This window comes from Taurulus bubalis, assembly GCF_910589615.1.
Source record: "Taurulus bubalis genome assembly, chromosome: 12".
In the NCBI taxonomy this organism is placed as follows: domain Eukaryota; kingdom Metazoa; phylum Chordata; class Actinopteri; order Perciformes; family Cottidae; genus Taurulus; species Taurulus bubalis.
The window spans coordinates 6,397,586-6,418,326 of record NC_136600.1 but is presented as its reverse complement, the minus strand read 5'-3'; the positions used below and the strand labels follow the sequence as shown (position 1 = coordinate 6,418,326).

The 20,741-nt window shown below is 40.7% G+C and overlaps 1 protein-coding gene across 1 annotated transcript; it reads left to right on the top strand.

The window, feature by feature from the left end:
* Positions 1–7,634: 7,634 nt before the first annotated feature.
* On the top strand, positions 7,635–20,522 carry fbxl4 (F-box and leucine-rich repeat protein 4; the record flags this gene model as incomplete). The annotated part of the gene is made up of 8 exons (XM_079227476.1): positions 7,635–8,265; positions 10,754–11,081; positions 13,324–13,568; positions 13,836–14,049; positions 15,874–15,945; positions 17,255–17,379; positions 17,554–17,741; positions 20,359–20,522. Exons 1-8 carry the CDS (start codon positions 7,769–7,771, stop codon positions 20,520–20,522), a joined length of 1,833 nt encoding a protein of 610 aa, XP_079083602.1. The 5' UTR covers positions 7,635–7,768.
* Positions 20,523–20,741: the final 219 nt, after the last annotated feature.

Here is a 20,741-nt window from a genome sequence, read left to right as displayed (position 1 = left end):
GCGGGGTCTGTGGGGGAGCTCGGCTCTTTTGGTTGAGACAGTGGTGCCTCGGTGCACTGCAGAGACAGAGTGACCGGACAAGTCATTCATCTATGCAAATGCCAGCCAAGACATGACCACCACCGTACACACACATCCAAGTTCCATTAGGCTCTTAATTATCAGCCCTGTGTGTGTGTGTGTGTGTGTGTGTGTGTGTGTGTGTGTGTGTGTGTGTGTGTGTGTGTGTGTGTGTGTGTGTGTGTGTGTGTGTGTGTGTGTGTGTGTGTGTGTGTGAATATGAGGTTGCGTGCATGAGTCTGTTTTCGGCATTTATCTTGGAATACTTCCAGTAGAGGTTATAGTAGAAAGAAATAAAGGCACTACACATGGCCTTGAATACTCAAGTCAAAGTTCAGAATAATTTTATATTTTAAGTATTTTTTCATATCAAACAGGCAATATTGGTGTGAATATACACACATTTTCAATATTAAGCTCAGCAGCGGTCTGTTTGCTACTGCCTTAGGCCTGAAATGAAACCCAATTTAATCTTGCTCTTGTTTTGTTTTTGAAGGAATCCAAAACAAGGTAAAACAAACTCTCATTTCTGGTATGGTTGGACGCAAGCAAGCTACTTAATGTGTAATACGGTATGACTGTATGACATGTCGAATCGTATACTATAAGAAAATTGCCACGCCAGATTCGTAACTATTAGAAACAGTTACATTTTCAACTTGGTATTAATAAAAAGTAATTTAATACATTTCCATCTAAATGTTACTAGCTCCTTATACAAAGGAATTACATGGTTTTCTATAACTTCTGGCACCCACTGATTTACATAAATGTAAATTTTTTAAAGAAAATAAATTCAAGGAAGTTCATTGATACTATAGCAATTACATATTCAGTTGTAGTAATAATAGTAATGCAATTATTTCTCTGTTTTTGATGGTTAAATTACTTTCTTGCTGTCACAGGTTAAAGGTAGCAGAGAAGGCTGTACAAATACATAATTGAAAGCACAACATTTTTATTTGTTGTTTTAAAAATAATACATTATTATTTAAATTGAATTAGTGAAAAAATAAATTAAGTTGTTGAAGGGGTTTTTATGGAAACTATGTTACTGAAATATGTTGCATGGGATTAAGTATAAAATATTCCAGGTTAATTCCAGAATTAAATACTAGATACTTGATACTGCATCTTGCAATAAATCTGTTGGTGTCCCTTTTGTCCAGGTTATGTCTGCTTCATGTAAACAATAAGGATAAAGTCAAAAACACAATTAAACCTAAAAATGCCTTATATTTACATTCACACACACACACACACACACACACACACACACACACACACACACACACACACACACACACACACACACACATATGACAATGGCAGAAATCAGTCAAACGAAGCTTCACATGTTGGTTTGATGGCAGACCGTTCAGAAAGACTGGGGGGAAATTCACCAACTAAGAACTAATACAGTGAGACTTAAATATGTCAAATACAAAACAGTAATACATAATTATTACCATTATCCACAAACCAGCAAATTTACTTTTTTCTTTGCGTGCAACAAGGACACCTTTCGAGAGCACTTTGTTGTTGGTCTTAAACAGTGGCGTCCCTAGGCTAAAAGGATGTTTTTTAATTAGCCCCGAATATTAATTTAAAAAAATAAAAAATAAATAAAATTATTTTATTTTTATTTTGGTGATGTCATTAAATTAAACTATTGTTTCTCACATGGACAACTTATTTATAACTCTAACATGCTACATATGTGCGTGTGTTCTGGTTTGTATGTTTTCTCCCCTTAAAATTACAATCCAATAGCCTATCGTCATACTTAACCTTAGGGCACTAGGACCTTGGGGAGGTTGCTGCGCTGGCTTTCTCACTCAAGGAGTTCATCTCATAGTAAACTACACCAAGGAGTTTATCTCATAGTAAACTATACCAAGGAGTTTATCTCATAGTAAACTATACCAAGTAGTTTATCTCATATTAAACTATACCAAGGAGTTTATCTCATAGTAAACTACACCAAGGAGTTTATCTCATAGTAAACTATACCAAGGAGTTTATCTCATATTAAACTATACCAAGGAGTTTATCTCATAGTAAACTACACCAAGGAGTTTATCTCATAGTAAACTATACCAAGTAGTTTATCTCATATTAAACTATACCAAGGAGTTTATCTCATAGTAAACTACACCAAGGAGTTTATCTCATAGTAAACTATACCAAGGAGTTTATCTCATATTAAACTATACCAAGGAGTTTATCTCATAGTAAACTACACCAAGGAGTTTATCTCATAGTAAACTATACCAAGGAGTTTATCTCATAGTAAACTACACCAAGGAGTTTATCTCATAGTAAACTATACCAAGGAATACCATCATACAATATTTATCATTCGATAATTAAGATGTACTTGAAATGTTTTTATTTTTTATTGTTGTTATTCATGTTTTTTTTACTATTGCATGGTATATTTGACACTGAACTAGTTAATCTTTATCTCAGTGATTGTGTCCAAATTAGCATAAAATATAATTAGTTTGTAAAAACTACACAGACAACAAAGTAGATCAAAATCTTATTCCCTTCTGCTCAAAATAAAACAAGTAAACAACTCAGAAGTTGACACTGTCAGGTCCATTCTCCATCCATTGGATTTGGGAGTGACGTGGATATGAAAGCTAGTTTTTCCGTCTTTCCTTTACAAGCAGGAAAAGTATTTCTCTCTCGTTATTTGAGAAAAGTTCATATTTGTGTTCACTATGACCCTGACATTCTGTCTCTTCTATTATCATATACTGAATGAATGCAAGCAAAGCTACAGAGAAAAATCACACTCTTTCTGATTGAACCAATCTATGAACTGTCTGAAACAATGGATAAATTAAATACAATGAAAAAAAATTGCACACATGCCAGTTCTCTAGGGGCTAAGCCCCCCCCCCCCTTTCCTTGAATCCTAGAAACGCCCCTGGTCTTAAATGCACTCCTTCTGCATTTAGGAAAGAAACACAATGAGTATTCTCATGGTATCTCCAGCTAATGATCCAAAGCAGTACGACAGCATGCCTCCAACCAACTGGCTGAGTTTAAGATGTATAATCTGTGGGCTTTTGTGAAACATCCATATGACAAAGGATGATACATTTGTTATACAGTAGGATCCCAGGAAAACAAAATACTTCTCAGATCTCCAATAACTCACCACACATCGCTTTAACCTTTGCATGACACAGCTGTGACTTTGACTCTTTGTATTTATAGGTATTGGAGAGGTTCTCAGACATCAGGCCATCTCTCCCCTTGAGAGAAGAACCTCTGTCAGCTCACACATTATCTTCTCTGTTTTTTTTTCTGAGGACATGATTTTCCCTTTATGATCACCCCTTTCGCTAGCTCTACCTAAACATGCCAAGTTGCCACAAAGAATGACCTCCATGACCTGACAAACACTCTGCATGCTGGGAGTTTGTCTTTCCTCGACACTGGAGGGATTTTGGTATGTGACGTCTTGTCTGCTGTTGATGGAGGGTTTTTTGGGATGATTGGAGGTTAGAGGCTGCAGAGAAGAGGCTTTTAGCACATGGACAACTTTCCTTTAGACCACTAGCCCCAAACAATCATACTTTCATCTGTGAAAATATTAATGTTTACATCGATTAAAGTAAATCCACCCCTAGAAATGTCATTACAGCATCCAATTTTAGATATCATTATAATTATTTATTGATTTAACTACACCGTATCTGCATTTTAAGCTGTTTGTTAATAATTAAAGTGACACCCCGAAAGCAAGCGGAATGCTGACAACTGAGAATACTGGGAGCTAAAGTATTTGATGGCTTTTTTAAGTAAGAAATGTTTTCCAATACTTTGCAAAACTAAATTGTGGCAGATAATGATGCTATTGGTGCTTCTCAAATGTGAGGACTTGCTTGTTGTTCAACTGCATACTTAAAAATAAACACATCTATTTGGGCTTTTGTAACTTGCATTGGCCATATTCAAATGTCTGATGCATTTTTTGTAATGCAAATATAACGGCTGCAGCTAAACTTTAAACTCACAGTAAGATTTAACAAACATAATGAAAATGAAAATGGCATGTAATTAAAAGTTGATCTATGCATATATATATATATATATATATATATATATATATATATATATATATATATATGTATATATATATATATGTATATATATATATATATATACATATATATATATATATACATATATATATATATATATATATATATATATATATATATATATATATATATATATATATATATATACATATATACCCTTTGGATCACTTTCTTTCCTCATGTAATGTATCTGCTGGAGTGAGCAACTAACTCTTAAAACACACATACACTCAATAACAGTCGGAAACTATTTACCATGATTGTTTTCATGCAGCAGGTAGAGCCACCCTCACACTGTAAGAAAGCTATAGAGTCCTTTCCTCAAAAAGCCCCCTCAGGGCAGACCAACTGTGTTGTCCGCATTGGTGACAATATTTTTCATGAGAAATCCAACAAAGCCCTTTTACAGTTATACCAAGTTGTGGCAATGTGGAATTTTGTTGTTGTCCTCTTTCACAACCTTAATTTGACAAAGAATGTCATTCAGATGTTTGTTTGATAAGAATACCTGGCACACGTTTACCTTCAGTAACAGACAGACACTGAGACTCTGAGTCTGGCATTTTCTGTGGCGCTTATAAAGGAATTCTGATTTGGCATTTGTCCTCCGTGTCAACTTTACTTTCTCTTTCCTGGAAACAAACCGAAAATGCAGGAGCCCACTGTCAAATAAGAATTCTGGGTGAAACACAGAAAGCAGATCCCTTCTGTCCATAAAGAATGTATGTTCATAACCATTTATGCTTGAAAGGAAACACATTTAGTCTGAGGTGTCACTCTGCAAAATTTTATTCAGAAAAACTGGAAAATTGGAAACAGACTGAGATATACAAGCTGTTACCAATTGGATAACACAATACTTAGCAGACTGTGAGCTGACAATATCCCGATCATATCAAAAGTCACCTTATCAAATTGCTAACGAAGCATGTGCATGAGGATGCAACTTGATAATAATTAGGGAGGGAGTATAAGACTTTGGCCTTCCAAAAAGTTGATTATAGTTATGATCTTAAACGATTAGATCTTTACTACAATCAACTGTAACTTTATCATTATCGATTAAAACTCACACAATACGCGTTAATAACCCATTAAATCTCTATGTATGTGGAGGGAGACACACAAGCACACATGTCTTTTTAATTTGTGGCACCAGCTTTGCCAGTATATATATATATATATATATATATATATATATATATATATATATATATATATATATATATATAAGCTGTTTACTGTAAAAACTTAAAACAATAATTACAATAATAATACGCTGTGATGAATTCTAATCCGATGTTTTGTTATGTCTTATTATATAAGCAATATTATAATGGCCCATAATGTTGTTTAAACTCTCAAATATCATCTACATGGCTCAGGTTGTAATTTACAGAACATGCAAGAAGTTTAGAAGATCAATGATGTCTCACATAGCCAAGAAATACTAATCCACCACCCTAAACTGTGAAATGGTATATGGACAACATCATTATACTGTACTTGCCATATTGCACGTCCCTTTGTGATATAAAATACTGTAGTGAAAGCAGAAGTAGATGAACTCAACTATATTCAACACCTCTATGTAGGGAAAGACTCGTGGTCACCTGCATTCATCCATCCAACCATCTGGAACTAATTATGCATCCATAGTTAGCGCACTACCAAATAGTCTAACTACTGTCCCCAGAATGCTTCAAATTTGCTTATCACGGAAGTGATGCGGCTTTTACGGTTCCCACGTAACTTCTAGCTCCCACCAATTTCAGACCTTTTTTATTCAGTGAATTCAGTCACTCGTTTCGAATGAAATTGTAAAAATGAACATATTGCAGTTTTTTTGTGTGTGTAGTATTTGGAAAATTAGACAGTCAGCTATTTAGTGCGGCAGCGGTGCAATAAAGTGGATACAATTACATTTCAGCACAATTTATTGAATTGATGACTTCCTCTTTCTTCAGTAAACACAACATCTCAAAAGCTCGATACTATAGAAATATTTTTGGTATTCCAGTATTACCTTCCTGATTATGGTTGGACACGGTTGGATATAATGTGAGCTCAGTGAGTAACTGCATTGTCCGAGCGTTCATGAAGGCATCACAAGGTAACGGTAGGAATGTGGTTTGGCTGTGAAATGTCCTGTAAAAGGGACGAAGAGGATTGATCATCATGAATGAATATATCGATCTACATTCACTGTAAATTGAAATGATGTCCCATCCTATTCGATTGCTCAGTTTTGCAGCGCTAGATACGGAAGCTAACGGTTATGTTTTGACAGCTGAGCTTGTTTGTATTACGGTAGGGCTAGCTAACGTTAGCTAGCTAGCTGACTAACACCAGCTTTTTAACGGTCACACATAGCTAAACAAACAACATGAACGGAGGGAGGCAGCGCCCCTCGCTGACTAACGTTACGTTACTTCAGAAAAGCAAGCGTTTCTTCAAGGTAACGTTAGTTCGTGTACGTGTAACGCCAACGTATCTACAATTGGAAACCTTATGCCAAGGTTTTATGACAAGTTAGCTAACGCTAGTTACATCTGTACAATTGGGAAAAGTCTGTTAGCTAGCTAGTAACTGTCCTCGACACACCTAGAAAACCATAGCAGAAATGACATTTTACTGACGTAACGCTAGCCAGGATAGCCATTTCCTGTTACTTATTATGGACTAGTCGAATGTCTATGTGCGGGTTTCCCCGTCTTATATTAACTTTAGAGCTGTTTTATGTCAATGCACTTAAAAGCATTCATGCTAAAGCTTTACCAGTACTTGTAAACATTACACAACTTTGATTTAATTGCCTTCGGGGGTATTGAAAAGACCTGTCAATCCATTTGGGACTGATACCAGTGGCCCTAGTCCTGTTTTGAATTGTACTTTTGGGACTGTGCCTTTTTTTTGTGCCAGGGACAACCTGTAAACACATGTGGATTACAGGTTATCCCTTGAAGTCATGCCTTAAGGTACGGTATCTGCCAGTTAATGTGGGCCGTGCCACCTTCTGCTACTGTACATTAATGCCAGTGAAGTAAGACCTTTGGCAGGACGCCACAGGCTTGTCAATAAGCCTTAAGAGCTTAAACTCTAATCAATCAGCTTTAAAAGCAACAACTCCTATCAAGAAGCTTTACCTTCGCTCTCCATGATATGTTGTTATCCCTGTGCATTTCCCTGTGAGTGCTCAAAGTTTCCCTGTGAGTGCTCAAAGTAGGCATGGATCTAATTAATTTACATTCTCTTAGACATGGGCGGGTTTCTATATTTTGGAAAGCTTCCATTCATGTGCAGCTACTAATCTAGGTGGCACATGTTCCTCCCCTTTAACTGGTTTTGTCAAATAGATAAGCATTCACAATGTTGTTGAGTTGTACTCTGTGTCTCAGACCTGCTGTGTTGGTGTTCTCACTTGTGTTTGTCTCTGCCTAACCTACAGGTCATGCATGCAGCCGGGCCTCTAGTCTGCGCTTTGTACACTCCCAGCCATTGAGCCAGTGTCCTTCCAGTAGGTGGAGGCTCGTCCTCCCTCTAGCCTCTGTTTCTCCCCACTACCCCCATCAGCCCCAAAGTTCCCTATGCTAACCCTCTTGAGCATGTTTTACTATATCTGTCTGCGGCGACGCTCCAGGAGTGGGACTCGAGGCGAGGCTCTTACCAGTCGGAGGGCCGTTGAGTCCGGCCAGCGTGCGGTGTTACCGGTCAGTGTGGAGGTGGAGCAGTATGCCAAGGAGGTTCTGGACTTCAGCTCCCACTATGGCAGTGAGAATAGCATGTCCTACACCATGTGGAACCTGGCCGGGGTACCCAATGTCTACCCCAGCTCAGGGGACTTCACTCAGACGGCTGTATTCAGAGCTTATGGGACGTGGTGGGAACAATGTGCCAGTGCTCCGCCACCTTTCCGTCGCACGCCGAAAGGCTTCCACAGCCAGGATTATATTGAACTGGGTTTCGAGGAGCCTGTCTACCCAACAGCAGTGGATGTGCTTGAGACTTATTACCCTGGAACCATTGTTCAGATTCTGGCCTGCTCTCACAACCCCTTCTCCCAGAACCCACCAACTGATGTCAGGTAAAGACTAACATCAATCTAAGAAACCATCATCAGTCATTCTCAGCAGTGCTCCAATAGAATGCTGAGTTAAAGGTTCATTTATTTTCATTCTACAACACAATGTTTCCCAACGAAATGCATTCTGTTGTCCCTTTATGCTACACAAGAAAAGAAAAACCACAATACACATTTGTGTTGTTGTGGAGTACAGAGGATGACTTGAGGAGTCAAGGGTGCTTTCACACCTGTAGTTGGGTTCATTAGGTCCGGACCAAAGGCAAAACAAAACATTGTTGCATTTGGGTTCTGATCTGGTTTCCTGTTTTCACTGCCTTATTACAAACAAACCAAGAGGAGTACACATGAGTGAATTGGACAGTTTTTACAATCTTCACCCTGCATCATCAGGGCCCACATGTGGAAATCAATTTCCGGTGACTGACAAAAGTTGATATATCTATCTACTTATGCTATTTGGTGTCACAAAGAGCTCAGAAAGAAATAACTACACATTATTAGTATTATTAAACAGCAAATTGACCACATGTTATGAATAATGACCAGCAGAGTGCGCCCAGATGACGGACGTTGGTGATTGCACAGACACGCATGAGGAGCCTTGTGCAGTATGATTTATGGGTATTACTGTGGGATTCCTGTCACACTTTTTTTCTTAATGGACTTAATGAACAGATGAAGTACAGAGTTGGATACAAGAACAGCTGTTTTAACACTTATGACCTATTAATCAGGGAAAATACCCGCGCTGACATGTTTACGTGTTGATTCTCATAAATAGATTATATACAGATCAATTATCGCTTTCTGAACACACTTCACAATCAGCAGATGGATGTAATAGTAGTTCAGCTTATGAAATCATGCTAGAATCAAATATCTGCAATCATAACATCCAGTGTTTAGTTTGTTTGCTTTTACTCCGCAAACGAAACCGCACCAGAGTCCGCTTGGAAGTGAACGGGACACCCACCTTTTCAAGCGGTCTCGATTCTATTGTAGGTCGGCACCAGGGTTTGATTGACAGGTTTCACACCAGCCCAAACAAACTGGACTATGCAAAGAAGCGCTACAGGGTTTAAAACATGCCCAAACAGTGAAACCGACCTGAGGAAAGAAGCTCGTCTGTTGTTGATCAACACTAAGAAAACCATGCAATACAAGCAGATTTGAAGTAGAAGCTATAGTCTGCTAGTTTTAAGACTGAACCCTGGAGACAATACTAGGCTAATTTGAATCATTATGCATTACTTGCATTGTTATACTCTCACAAATTGATACCCGGCATTTGTATTCTTTATGTGTTTTTGTAAAACACTTAAGTGCTCTATAAACAATGTTTATGGCTACTTTAGGAAATTGTTTCAAGTCCCACAGTGTCCTAGCAGAGCACTCAAGTTTCTGTTATCTAACTGCGAAATCAAACGGTGCAAATGTTAGCTTAACATTTTAGTGATAACAGTCAAAAGGTAAAACTGTAATACAGTTTTCAATCAAACATAGGAAAGCAAAAAAGCCCCGGGAACGTGTAGAGAAGGTCGTTACTTTTGTGGAACCGACCTCCATTAAATCAAGTTAAACGACTCCCAAATCCCATTTTGTAAAATTGTGCCACATTTTAGTATTCCACAGACGACTATAGATTTAAGTGACTAATATATTGTATTTTTAGCCTGATTTTTGGGGTCACTTCTGTGTTTTCCAAGTAAAGAAGGATTTATATTCTAATATGTTTTTTTTTAACATGTATTAAAGGAATTGTCAGTAAACTCATCTCTTTTTTTATTTTTATCATACAGCATGCAAAAAGTCATACAATTATAGTTAACTCCAGTTCCTTGTGTTATTTTGTAAACAGAAAATAACTAAGCAGCCAGCTTAGGTCGCACTGAGTAGGATTACAAGGTCATCATCCTACATAGAAATTAATTTTCAAATAGGATTGGCTGTTGTGCTTGGAGAGAGCATCCTTAAGTTTACCAAAAGAGTATGGATTTGTAACCAGTGTCAATATAAACATACTGGGACCTTTACCAGTTGCTAAACATTTAAAAATCTGTCGATCTATTTGTGTCAATAACCACAATAATACCATAACCATGGTATTATCTTCTGTAAGTTTGAAAAAAAAAAACAGGAGGGTGCTAAAATGTCATCACTTCCCATCAATCGTCTGTGATGAGTCTGTGACGTTGTGAATGCCAAGGCTTATTTTACTTCACAGTGGCCGTTTTAGGATTCAGTGTATGTCACACAAAACAAGCTTTAAAACAGCGAACCATCAGGTGAAGGTTGTGAGACAAAAGTCAGGGAATGCCATCCTGATGAACTATGATTATGGTCAGATGTTATTAGCCATTTAAAGCATCGTAGTGCCACCGATTTAGGTAAATAGATGCCTGCGAGTCCACAAACCAACAGTGCTATAGGCCAGATTTCAGGTGCCTACTGGTTGTGGCTTCACAGTACAACTCTTTCTTCTGTCCAGGTGGGAGGTGCTGTGGTCAGGGGAGCCCACCAAGGTGCTGACACCCCAGGCACGTCAGTTTTCCCCGAACATCAAGCACATCAACTTCCCCACCAACCTGCTGCGTCTGGAGGTCAACAGCTCTCTGCTGGACTACTACACCGAGCTGGACGCTGTAATCCTGCGTGGGGTGAAAGAGAGGCCAATGCTGGCCCTGTATAAGATGCCTATCATCGACATAAATGACCTGAGTGACAGCGAGGAGGAGCTGTCGGATGTGGGAGGTCCATTCAGAGGAGACAGCAAGCAGAGGACAGGCAATGGCTACTTTGACAAACTGCCCTATGAGGTGATTACAGGCCTTAATGATGTGTACAATGAATCACTCGGGCCTGAGGGAAAACGTAGATGCACGCCATTTTTGACCAATAATGGGACCAATTGGTCCCTCTGATCATTTTTCGTTATTTTGAGTATGGACGTCCCATCATACTACTGGCACCCGCCTTTGTACTAGTGGATGTCATTGAAGGCAACCTGAAAAGTTCTGTTTACATTCAGCGTTACTCATCAAAACTCAGTGATCAGCCAGGAGCGGCGACCGGCCAATCGGTTTAATTCTGCCGGTCGCAGCTGCCACATGATAGCTTCACGTCGGCACACAGACGGTAACGTCCCATTCAAACACCCCCTGCCTGTGTCCATGAGTGAAGAAGACATAAAGTTCACAATTCATCACTTCTGCGAGACCAAAGTAAACCGAGGTGGGAAAACCTTTCAACCATTTGAAACGGCTTACTTCATCAGACACACATTATATTATAATTAATTTCTATGCATGCTATTCAACAGCATGGAACCAAACCGCGAACATTAACGGATGTTACATTGATGTGCATGCCGCGTTTCCCACTGGGCTCAGTAAATATGCACATTGACGAAGGTCAAATATATAATGCTATCATGATGTGTCCCAATGTCGCCTTGTAAAATTTTGTTTTTGGTGAGAAACTTGAATGAAAACGGCTGTTTGAAGGAGATGTTTTAGCAGCAATATAAAATAGATTAGAGATGGAATTATCACCTGTTTAACTTATTAGCATTAGCTCTAAGCAGCTTTAATACATCATTAAAACTACTATTGTCAAGATATTTTTTAAATATTTAAATACGAATACAATGTATTTCCTAATCATTTGAATTGCGTGTTTTTGGCAAACAACCACTACAAATGACAATGGCAAAGTAAAAGGATACCATTAGAACTTAGAAAATGTACAATGACTCTGTGATGCTTGACATTATTTTTTGGGACAGTTCTGGGATGGTGGTAAACAAAGAGTTGTCTTGGAGCCTCGCTGTAAGTTATAGTTCTTAGGTCAGAGTTTTATAACATTTGAAATCCGAATTGGACTAGAAAAGTGTAAACTCTGCATTGTTTCCATCCATTGTGTACGAGTTGGCGGTCTTCCTCTTCACTGCCTTTGTTGGTGCAATTCAGTGTTTCTTGGCACTATACTGCCACCTGTAGATCAGTGGAATAGTGTGAAAAACCATTGAAACCCACTCATAAAAACACTACTCCTCAGGATGCTTTTTAGTAAGTTAATATCAAGTGTCTGGGTGCTTTTTACATTAAACTATGAAAAGGAGCAACTTGAATTAAATCGCTGAATGTTATTAGTAAGAACATTACAACTGTGTGCTAATTACAAGGCAGAAAAAAGGCCTTTGTAAAAATTCTCATTACCAAAAGCAAAAAGACCGACATGCTTGGACGTCAACATGTCTGCGTGACAATAACAATAAAGGGTTACTTCAGTGTTTTTCAACCTGGACCCTATTTTCCCATGATTCTGTGTCTACGTGACTAATTGGGCCAACAGTTTTTGAAATAGCTGATGTTGATGATGATCACAACTTACAAGAATGTATATGTACTTAGTATTAACCAGTATTCCACACGAACACATGAACATTGTGGCTTGGACCCTCTTTTTGACACATGATCTCCTATGCAGTCACTGACACAGAGTAATTTTCATGCCACGCAGATGTATCGTGTTGTCTGAGGCGAGCTTCAAAACACCGGCAGTGTGCTTGATATTCCTTCTCTTATCTCTTCCCCAAACCGCTGCCATTAACAGCGGTCCTCACAACCGCCGCGTGCTTGTTTCAGAAACACAATATAGCCATTATCTGTCAGCTGATACCCGCTTGAACACCCTGTATTGTTAATTCACTGCAACACACATTCACACCAGCACAGTCATCCTCTCTCTCTGTGAGAAGCACATGAACACGGTGCAAAACAAGCCGGCTCACCTACCCACTGATCCTGCTATCAGTGCTTTGTGTCCCAGATAAACACTATTTTGATCTGTCTTACAGAGGGGACGCTATTAACATTCTCCAGACGACTCTGCTGTGTTCTACTCTTTAGTGGTCTGTATTTCACTTTGCTTTCTGCTATGTCTTCCTACCAGACCTAACAGGTATATGTTGTCTCTTTTCTTTTGTTGCCTTTCCCCCTCCCCCTTTATCTTCCTTTCTCCTCTCTTGCTGCCTTTCTCCCCACCTTCCATCCTCAGCTCATTCAGCTGATACTGAGCCACCTGACCCTTCCAGACCTCTGCCGTCTGGCCCAGAGCTGTAAGCTGCTGCACCAGCACTGTTGCGACCCGCTGCAGTATACCCAGCTGAGTCTGCAGCCCTACTGGGGCCGGCTGAGTGACGCCTCCCTGGGACACCTGCAGAGCCGCTGCACCCTCCTCCAGAGGCTCAACCTGTCCTGGACCGGCAACCGCGGAGCACTCACCCTGACCGGCTTCAGCAGGTCAGGCTGTCAGCGGGCTAGAACACAGGGAGACAACCTTGGAAAACTAGCAAATGGTCACAAGCATTTTCTTTTGAGGGAGGGACATGGATTGAAACTTTTTTTCTTTACTTAATGGCAAAAAGAAAATAAGAGATCCTGTCAAAGGACGGGGGCCTTATCGTCTGAGATAGAGACAGGTGGATGAGTAGGTTGCTGATGTGTGATGCATTTGTTCCTCTCTACATCATCTCATGCCTTTCTCTCTCCACCTATTCTTCCCCTCAGCTTCATGAAGGCCTGTGGCCTGAGCCTCGGCTGCCTGGAGCTGTCCTGCTGCCACTTCCTGAATGAGGCCTGCCTGGAGGTCGTCTCTCAGACTTGTCCTGGGCTGCAGGAGCTCAACCTGTCCTCCTGCGACCGCCTCCACCCGCAGGCCTTCGCACACATCTCCAAACTAACGCGCCTCCGCAGGCTGGTGCTCTATCGGACCAAGATAGAGGTAGGCACGGTCAACAGTGTAGCCGGGAAACCACAATCAAAATGACATTTTCCTCTACGTACTTACATCTGTTCAAATTGTCACATGATATGTTTGTAATGTTCAGGTTGCTTGGTTATCTTTTCGAAGAAAAAAAACAAGTAAACCTCAGTCAGCAGTTTTAATGGCGATGGAGGTTTTTTGAGGTTTGATTTAGCTTTTTTGTTATCAACTGTGGCAATCAATGTAGATATAGGACATGTCCCACGTACTGCATCTCCATCCAATGCAACAACTATGAAGGAAGTTGGCAAAAAAACATCACAAGCCAGTAATAAAGATCAGATGCTCGGCTACTGAGCATACAGACGGATAAATCACATCTGCATGTTAAATATCTATTCGGAATGAAACAATTCATACTTTCTGTTCCTGCCATGTAGCTTGCATGAGTTCTGGCGTACCATGAAACTACAGCATGTGTAGAGTGAAATACAGTAAGCCTTGTCCTAACACTCTAGTTTCCAACCCTTTTTAAGCTTTTGAGCTTTCACAGTCGAGTCATGTCTACTCACAGCCTCTTGTCACAGGTTGCACACAGTCGGTCTTTGAGCTTTGAGCAGTTCAACCAAAGAGGGATGTTCCCTTTTCTTTATTTTTCATGGCCTGGAGATTTGATCAAAGAAAAAAATCAATAGGAGCAGAATTGTTTGTGGTTCTACGTTCCTAACAAGTGAATCATCTCAAACCCTTCAGACTTGTTTTTTGACCACATGGATGGTCTCAACACACAGGGATGTTGAATAGCTTCAGTAACAAGAAAATAAATGTAAACTAAATTTATAAAACTTTGAGAAACCCTGCCCTAATGCCCGACTAATGATCTCTGCTTATTTGATGGTTAGTGTTTTTAGGGTTGGGCGTAGCACATTCTATGTTGTTGTCTTTTGAGATGAACTGTGTCAACTCTGATCCAAGGGTGTCTTAAAGACACGTACTGCATGCATGTGTTCAGGTTCAGGCCTGCCTGTCGTGTGAAAACAGCTGTATTGTGTTTTGGTGTTACACCGTAGCGTTTCTCCAGCGTTCGTCATGTTTCAGAGCGACGTTGTGGGCAGGAGGCAGTGTAGAGTTTCTGCGGTGGAGCCAGGCAGCGCGCTGCAGGTTGTTTATACCCGAGCAGACAGAGCAAGCTGTGTGTGTCTGTACGAGGCCCTGACATCTCAGCTGTCATTACCCTGTCACTGCGCTAATTAAATGGCTAGCTCACCAGAGAGGCGTTTATAAAGATGCCAGGAACAGACTCAAACACACACCAAACTCGCACACACAAAAGGCTTTCACTTTCATGTCTGACACTCTCCCCTGCCACCGAGGTACATGTGTTGGCAGTTGCAGTTTTGGGTTCCCGTGTCTCTCTCCAAGCTGCAGTGCCACTGGAGAGGTCGCTGTCCTAACGATGCTTGACTATGTGAGGAGACGTAAAAAAAAATAGCAGTTGCGGCGTATTAAATTATTTTAAATACAATGAGCGTTATCCGAGTGGCCCAGACAGGAAATCACTTAGGACGAACTTAGACATGACTGAATATGTTACTGTTGTATGAAAACATATTGTTTAATATTTTAATGTATACATTTTAGATCCACGCTTGGACATCTGCGAGTTAATTTGTTGATGAGCTTGTTTAAATGAAGTCTTTTCTGTGTTGTTCGATTGTTTCCTGACTTGTTGTGATCCCCTGATTGCAGTGTACCAAAGTGGAATGGATTAAAACAATGTTTTAAACGAGTAATACAATGACAACACTGCATCTTTCTTGTTTTTCTCATTGTTGTCTGCAGCAAACGGCTATTCTGAACATCCTGACTTTCTGCCTAGAGCTGAGACACCTCAACCTAGGGAGCTGTGTGAGGGTGAGGACGCACAAATACACACAGGAAGATGTCCAAATGAAGCAAAGTCTGTTCACTACAAAACCATCCAAAATATGGCAGAAACGCCAGTAGTGTAGCTTAACAAAAAGACTGGAGTCAGGGAAACAGCTTGCCGGTCTCCGTCCAAAGGTGACACAATCTGACAGACAAACATAATTTTTAATATCATACATTCATTTGAATAAATTAGACATTCTAGTAAATATTCAGTGTATCATGGCGATAATGTTGGAGCAGATTCAGTCTTCTGAATATACATTTTTCAAAAAGAAGGGAAAATTCACCCCAAACATATTTTCGAGGTCTAATTTGCAAACTCACACGGTCTCTGACGGACTGAGTGACTCGGTAACTCACTCACCCACTCACTTTTTCACGAGCTCAGTTTCTACCTAGCTGATGGATATTTTATGCAGATTTATATATAGCATGTGAGAAAAGCTGGAAGGAAATTCCACATTTCAGTACAGTTTCTTCTTTTGCTTTTTCTTGAGGTATAAGTGTCATAATGTGGAACTAGAAAAGTGCACTTAACGCAGCAGCCAAGAGGTACACAGCGGTATGCCTCTGCGTACCTGTGTGTACTGGTAGTTCCGTTAGCCGCCTGCCAAACCACTGCAAACTGTTATCCCCCTGTGGGCACAGACTGGCAGATGGGAGGGTCGGACACGCCCTGCATTCCGTTACATCTTGTGGGATCGGGCTGATGCTGTTGAATGTGCATTAGCTTGTTGAATATGTTTTAAAAAAATTCACATAACCAACAAGATGGAGCAATGCTGACACACCATCCTAGTCTTGTACACAACTCTCTCTCTCTCCATTATTCTGCGCTCTCCACACTGTGACTGACTCGCATGCTATTCGCTTGTTATGGGAAAAGGCATACGGCTAAAAGTTTGTGATCTTTTGGTTGAGAATTCCGTGCATTAATCTACAAAACAATGCATTCTATGACCCTCTACCACGACTGTTTGGTATGAATACACCAACCATTACAGCTCTAATTTTACAAATAATGTGCTCTAAATCAATTGCCACTTTGAGGAAGCTGCTGCAGAGTTGCATACTTTTGAGGGTCCATTTTAAAACTGATGTGGACCCTCAAAAGGTCCTCCATGAAACATTAAACTGACTGTTGCCCTGCAAATGTTGCATACGATGGAGAGGGCGTGACTGGTTTTTAGCCGCTGCCTGTCTCTACTGCCTGTCTCTAATGTGACTGGAAGTCTTTAATTGTTTGTGCTCAGCCGGTTAATCCAAATACTGCTGCATGTCTCTCCTGCAGATTGAGGACTACGATGTGGTGGCCAGTATGCTGGCTGCTCGCTGTCGCTCACTCTGCTCGCTGGACCTGTGGCGCTGCCGAAACCTGACTGATCGAGGCCTGGGCGAGCTCGTCTCTGGCTGCAGGTAGGCAATACCAATATAGCCTTTAATGCGAGTAACGCGTTATGCATGTAAACACTTCCATCCTGCAGCTGTAGACCACATGGGCAAAGCAGAGGGTATCTGTTTTCAGTGAATTTCTATATGTTGTGGACTGAGTCACCCCAGTGCTTCCCTGCATGGTCTGTGGTTCCTCAGGATGCTGGAGGAGCTGGACCTGGGCTGGTGTCCCACGCTGCAGAGCAGCACCGGATGTTTCCAGAAGCTCGCCCGCAGCCTGCCACGCCTGCGCAAACTCTTCCTCACCGCCAACCGCACTGTCTGCGACTCAGACGTGGAGGAGCTGGCGGCCAGCTGCCCCTCACTGCAGCACCTCGACATACTGGGTAAGCTCTTACCTCACACGTGTGTGGATATCTTTTCATAAACCGAGACGATGAGGATGCGAATCAATTTATTTCACTTAAGCTGTTAATGTGTTTTTCTTTTAAACATGATATTTAACGGAGCATTACTCAGTGTGAGACGTGGTCAGATGTCTTTGTGTTGGCCGTCATCACATCTGAGAACCAGGAAAGTGCACTAAGTAGAGAGCTGGGGTCTCATTTATAAAACAGTGTGTTGGATCCACACTAAATGTTGCATACGTACACATGAGGAAATGAACGTATACCCGCAGAAGTATTCAGATTCATCAACTCTGAATTGTCCGCACATGGATCGGCCTCATAGCCCGCCCACAAAGCACCACATGAATGTTGATGCATAGAAATGAGCCTGGTGATCGGTGAATCACGGGAAATACTGACAGAAGACCAAAGAAATGGAGGCGCTTGTGAGCAAAGTGAACACGGTGTCAGTAGCAAACAGAGGGACCCTCTCTTCTTTTTATGGAGGAAATGTGATGGTGAGACAGCGCTGATGAAATATTGATCAGAATTTTGCTTATATCTTTTACAATTGAAAATGATCCATAAGTAATGTGTGATATGCAGAGAAAATAAAGGTGTGAGAACGATGTCTCTCACATTTAATGGCTTCATATCACCCAGAGTTTCCATAGGTGCACACATTCTTCCACCATGTTTAGTTTTTATGGATTTTGTGTTAGAAGGGGCATAAGTCTCTCCCAGGGCCGGTTTTCTGCGTACAAAATGGTTATTATTGAGACCTCAGATCTCCTCCAGGTGTGTCTGGTGGCATGTTGGGGGGGACAGCGTAAATGTAGTGGAATGAATAAAAGAGACAATATGCAGATTACATTTTTATGTTTATTTTGTTAGCCCGATAGAGGGAAAGACAAGTCACACTAAAAGATGCAGGACTAAAAACGATCCTGATTATTTTACGAGTGAACTGTTGTTTCTTACTGTTTTTATGTGGTGTAGTTTATGAAAAGCACTTTGTAATCAATGACAGCGTCATACACTTTTTGTTATAGTAAAAGTACCTCAGCCGTGTACTTCAGTACAGAACAGGAGTGAATGTATCTGGTTACTTTTATCTCTAGTTTGGTAAAATATAAAAACTGTGTTGAAGCGTCTCCAACTCCAAACCAAGTACTTTTACCTCCAAACTGTACTCAGCTGAAGTACTTCAGTACATTTATTTGCTGTGAACTTGACATTAAACTGCCTCCCACTGTTTCACACTTCAGGTTCCGCTAAACAGAAACTCTCAGTCCTGCTGTGTGTTTAGCTCTGTTAGCGGTTAGCTCCAGTCGCCAAACATTAAGAGACGCCACGTGTAGTAACACTCGGCTCTGTGCAGTTTGTCCTTTGCTGAGCGATTGATCTCCTCCAGCTGACGCCTGGCAGAGATAACAAGGGACGCATGGAAATGTTTTTGCATGTCATATGTGCACTTTGTGTGTAGATGTTTCTGGATTTGTTTTCTCCCTAGCATTGAATTGTTCTATTGAAGTTTAAAGTTTAAGACGGGAATTAATACATTTCTTCTGTTCCATTATTATACCTATTTTCTACATAGAATTGCACGGTATCCCACATTTGTTTATCGTCTTGTGAATATGAAATCTGAAAGGTACATGTTGGAATGATCATTATTACTTATTCATACCACGCTCCGATTACTTAGCCATAAAATCTGTCTTCAGCAATTACACAAAACTCTGTTTTTCGGAATGACTGCATTTGTTTGTGATTGTGCTCAAGTTTTCTGCTAACAGAAACCTAAATATGACTATTGAAATACTGCCCACAGCAGTGGCTGCTGTGCACAAACACAACACAGTTCTAGTTGCATATGGTGATGGGCTTGGCAGCACAAAGCATGACAGTGAGTTTTTCAGGCTGGTTATGCGGATGTGTCAGTTCTGCTACTGTAGTTGGGCTGGCGTGTTTGGAGAGTAACTCAAGTGGTGCAAATAATAAACATGAAGCTTATTATTTGAGTCTTGACTAAAAGTAAGCAGTGCTTGAAGTGTGTGGGGGGTGGAAGTGGAAGTGAAAGCAGAAGTGGAAGCAGAAGTGTTTATCGGCTGGTGTCAGCAATCATTATCGCATTCTTAATTTCTACAGTGAATAAAAGATACTAGGAGATGTTGAGTTTGAAGGTTCTCCCCCGGAAGAGTTTTTTACTTAAAACGATGCAATTTCACATAATTTTGGACAATTCTTTTAGGCTACTATAGATAAAGCTCAAACAGTTTTAAGATAAACTATTATTTGACTATTTATACTTATGTTAGCCTTTGTTTGAACATTTCATTCCTCTGAAAATGTTTGCCGTGTACAATCACATCCTATAATATACAGAACAGAGTCGGAAACCTTTTGCATGTTTCTTTTGTTATATTTGTTCACAAATTTAAACATGATTATGAATCACCCCGAGAGCCTGATATGGAGAGGGCAGAAAGAGTACCGGCAGCTTGTGAGAAGTATGCCACAGAGTGCCGCCCACTTCAAGCACTGGTAGTGAAAGACTTTCTTCTCTGTTCATGTTATGTTTTCGTAATGTATCTTCTCGTCCAATGTTCAGGTACGCGGCTGGTGAGCGCTGCCTCCCTGAAGAAACTCCTCCAGTCCTGTCCACGGCTTCTCCTCCTGGACGTCTCCTTCTGTTCGCAGATAGACATGCGAGTTGTCCAAGAGCTCTCCAGCCTCTTCCCCAATGTGGCCATCAAAAAGAGCTTCACTCAGTGACCCCAGCATTGTCTCGTTTCCCACAGTCCAGATGAAGTAAGAGGAGGGAAGTAAGAGGAGGGAAGTGCTCGCACGCAGACACGGCCCCAAAGTGAATAAGAGGCAGGTCAGACGTCTCAGGAGATCGGTGGCCTGCCTCTGTGTCGCAGACAAGATCTTCCTTTAGCGGTCCTACAGACCACAACAGTGGAAACGGGTGACAAGGTTATTTGGATTAAC